General features: G+C 41.9%; 1 protein-coding gene across 1 annotated transcript; it reads left to right on the top strand.

Moving 5' to 3' along the window:
* Positions 1-300: 300 nt before the first annotated feature.
* Positions 301-2,115, top strand: LOC131613656 (uncharacterized). The gene is made up of 3 exons (XM_058885305.1): positions 301-821; positions 999-1,551; positions 1,657-2,115. The coding sequence occupies exons 1-3, from the start codon at positions 301-303 to the stop codon at positions 2,113-2,115; spliced, it is 1,533 nt and encodes a 510-aa protein (XP_058741288.1).
* Positions 2,116-2,372: the final 257 nt, after the last annotated feature.

A 2,372-nucleotide genomic window follows, 5' to 3' on the forward strand; every position in this document is an offset into this window, starting at 1 on the left:
TTACCCAGTTATTCAGAGTTGCGAGGGACATTCAGTCTCTCACTACATCACACACATGACACATGACACATGACACATCATGCTATTGCATCCACCTCACTTCATTCGTGGAGAATCCTAAAGTCTATTTCCAAAAAGATGTATATACTCGTTTTGCCAAAAAAAAAAGAAAAAGAAAAGAAAAGAAAAGAAATAGTGAAAAGACTTTAGGATTCTCCCAATGAAATGCATTTCGCCATATCATTTAACATGCATGTTCATTTATTTTCAGGAATTTTTGGCTTTGTCTCCGACCAACACATGGCCACACCAATGAAGACTGTTAGACGCAACCCCTCTTATTCTTTCCTGAATCTGAATCTGGATTCCCTTGGGTGTTTAGCAAAGAAGATTACGCCAGATGAGTCAACCAATTTCCGAGAAAAATATGGGTACATTCTGAGTCTTCTCAAGATGTCGTTCACCAAGTACGAGCAAGAGGGAGTTCATACTTTGCTTCAGTTCTATAATCCTTCCCTTCGCTGCTTCACGTTCACCGACTACCTCTTGGTCCCAACATTGGAAGAGTATTCCCTATTTCTTGGCGTTCCTATAAAGAAGGAAGTACCATACTATGGCACCATGAAGGCCCCTGATTCCATTGAAATTGCTAAGGCTCTTTATTTGAGCAAATCGGTCGTGGAAGCAAATCTCACTAAGAAGGGAGGAGGTTTTGGTTTTTGCATGGAGTTTCTGGTCAAAAGGGGTTGTGAGGCTGCTGAAGCAAAGGAATGGGACACATTTAGGGCTATCTTGGCTCTAAGTATATATGGCATCGTGATGTTCTCAAACGTTCCTAACTTTGTTGACATGAATGCAATTCATATATTCATCTTGCAGAATCCGGTTCCTACACTTTTGGGGGATGTTTATCACTCCATTCATCACAAGGGTATTCAGAAGGGAGGTAAGGGAGGTCTGGTTAGATTCTGTGCTCCGTTGCTATACCGATGGTTCAGGTCACATCTGCCTGAGCGCGGCGCTTTCGTTGATAATAGGCACACATCTAAGTGGGCTGAGAGGATTATGGGGCTGAGGGCTAAAGATATTGTCTGGTATAATAAAGCTTTAGAAGACATGGAAGTTGTTATGAGTTGCGGAAAGTTCAAGAACGTACCTCTTATGGGCCTTAGAGGTGGAATCAACTATAACCCCGTCCTGGCTAGGAGAACGTTTGGATATGCTTTTATTAGTCCACCTGAGCAAACAGAGATAGCTGAGAACATTTTCTATCATTCAGCCACCGACAATGGGCAGATGGCAGAAGCGATACAAGCCTGGAAGAGTATTTGTTGGAGAGATAAGAAACATTTTGGTCAGCGAGATTGTGCTACTTATGAGGATTATACTAAGTGGGTCGAGTCTGTGGTTGCTGTTCAAGGGATGCCCTTCCCTCCCAAGGATCCTTTATACCCTCCTGCTGGTAAACAACCCAACATTGTTTCCATGCCCCGTTACAACCAAACTGTGGAAGAGAATCGGAAGTTGACTGAACAAATGGAAACAATGCAAGTTAAGATGAATACTGATAGGCAAGAGAAGCTTTCTGCTCTTCACAAGTTGAAAATGAGAGAAATAGAGCTTGAAGAATTGTATGCTAGAGGGAGCACTTCTCAGAAGAGGCCAAGAATGACTGTGAATTCTAAAACTACTGAAACCCAAGAGAAGAAGATAAAGGAACATTACGAGGCTCAGTTGGCAGAATTGACTAAAAAGCTCCAGATTCAGACTGAAAACGCCAATTCAGAGAAATCTCGTCGCAAGAAAGCAGACAAACTCTTGCTGGATCGTCAGAATACCATAGAGAAGTGTTATGATGAGATTCGAAAGCTGAAGGGCCAGATAAGAGAAAAGGACCAGAGTAATGCCCAAGTTCAAGAGGAAGCTAGGTATTGGGAGGTGAAGAATCGTCACATGGAAACAATGCACTTCAGAAAAGACCTGCTGATTCAAGAGATCATTAAGAGACCCACCCGTGTTGAGACCAAGAAGCTCTTTGAAGAAATGAAGACTTGGAGTGATAAGAACATTGGGGAGAGCCCCCTCCGTCATGTGGATATGGAGGACCCTGGTTAAATGTTGATTTTGTTGTAGAATCACCACCAGACCTGTTGGATGGGATTCCTGATTTTATTTCTGTATTTGTTGGCTCATGGGAGCAGAATATTTTGTATTTCAAGAACTTGGTTGCAGAATTAATCAATTATGTTGGCTTATTTTGGTTGTGCTTATCTTGTTTATGCTCCACTATCTTCTCCGTTATCTTGTGTTGTTGGTTTGAGACAAAGCTAAAAAGGCTTGAAAATAATAAAACATGCACACATGCACCCATG

This window comes from Vicia villosa, linkage group LG6 (genome assembly GCF_029867415.1).
Source record: "Vicia villosa cultivar HV-30 ecotype Madison, WI linkage group LG6, Vvil1.0, whole genome shotgun sequence".
NCBI classification, from domain to species: domain Eukaryota; kingdom Viridiplantae; phylum Streptophyta; class Magnoliopsida; order Fabales; family Fabaceae; genus Vicia; species Vicia villosa.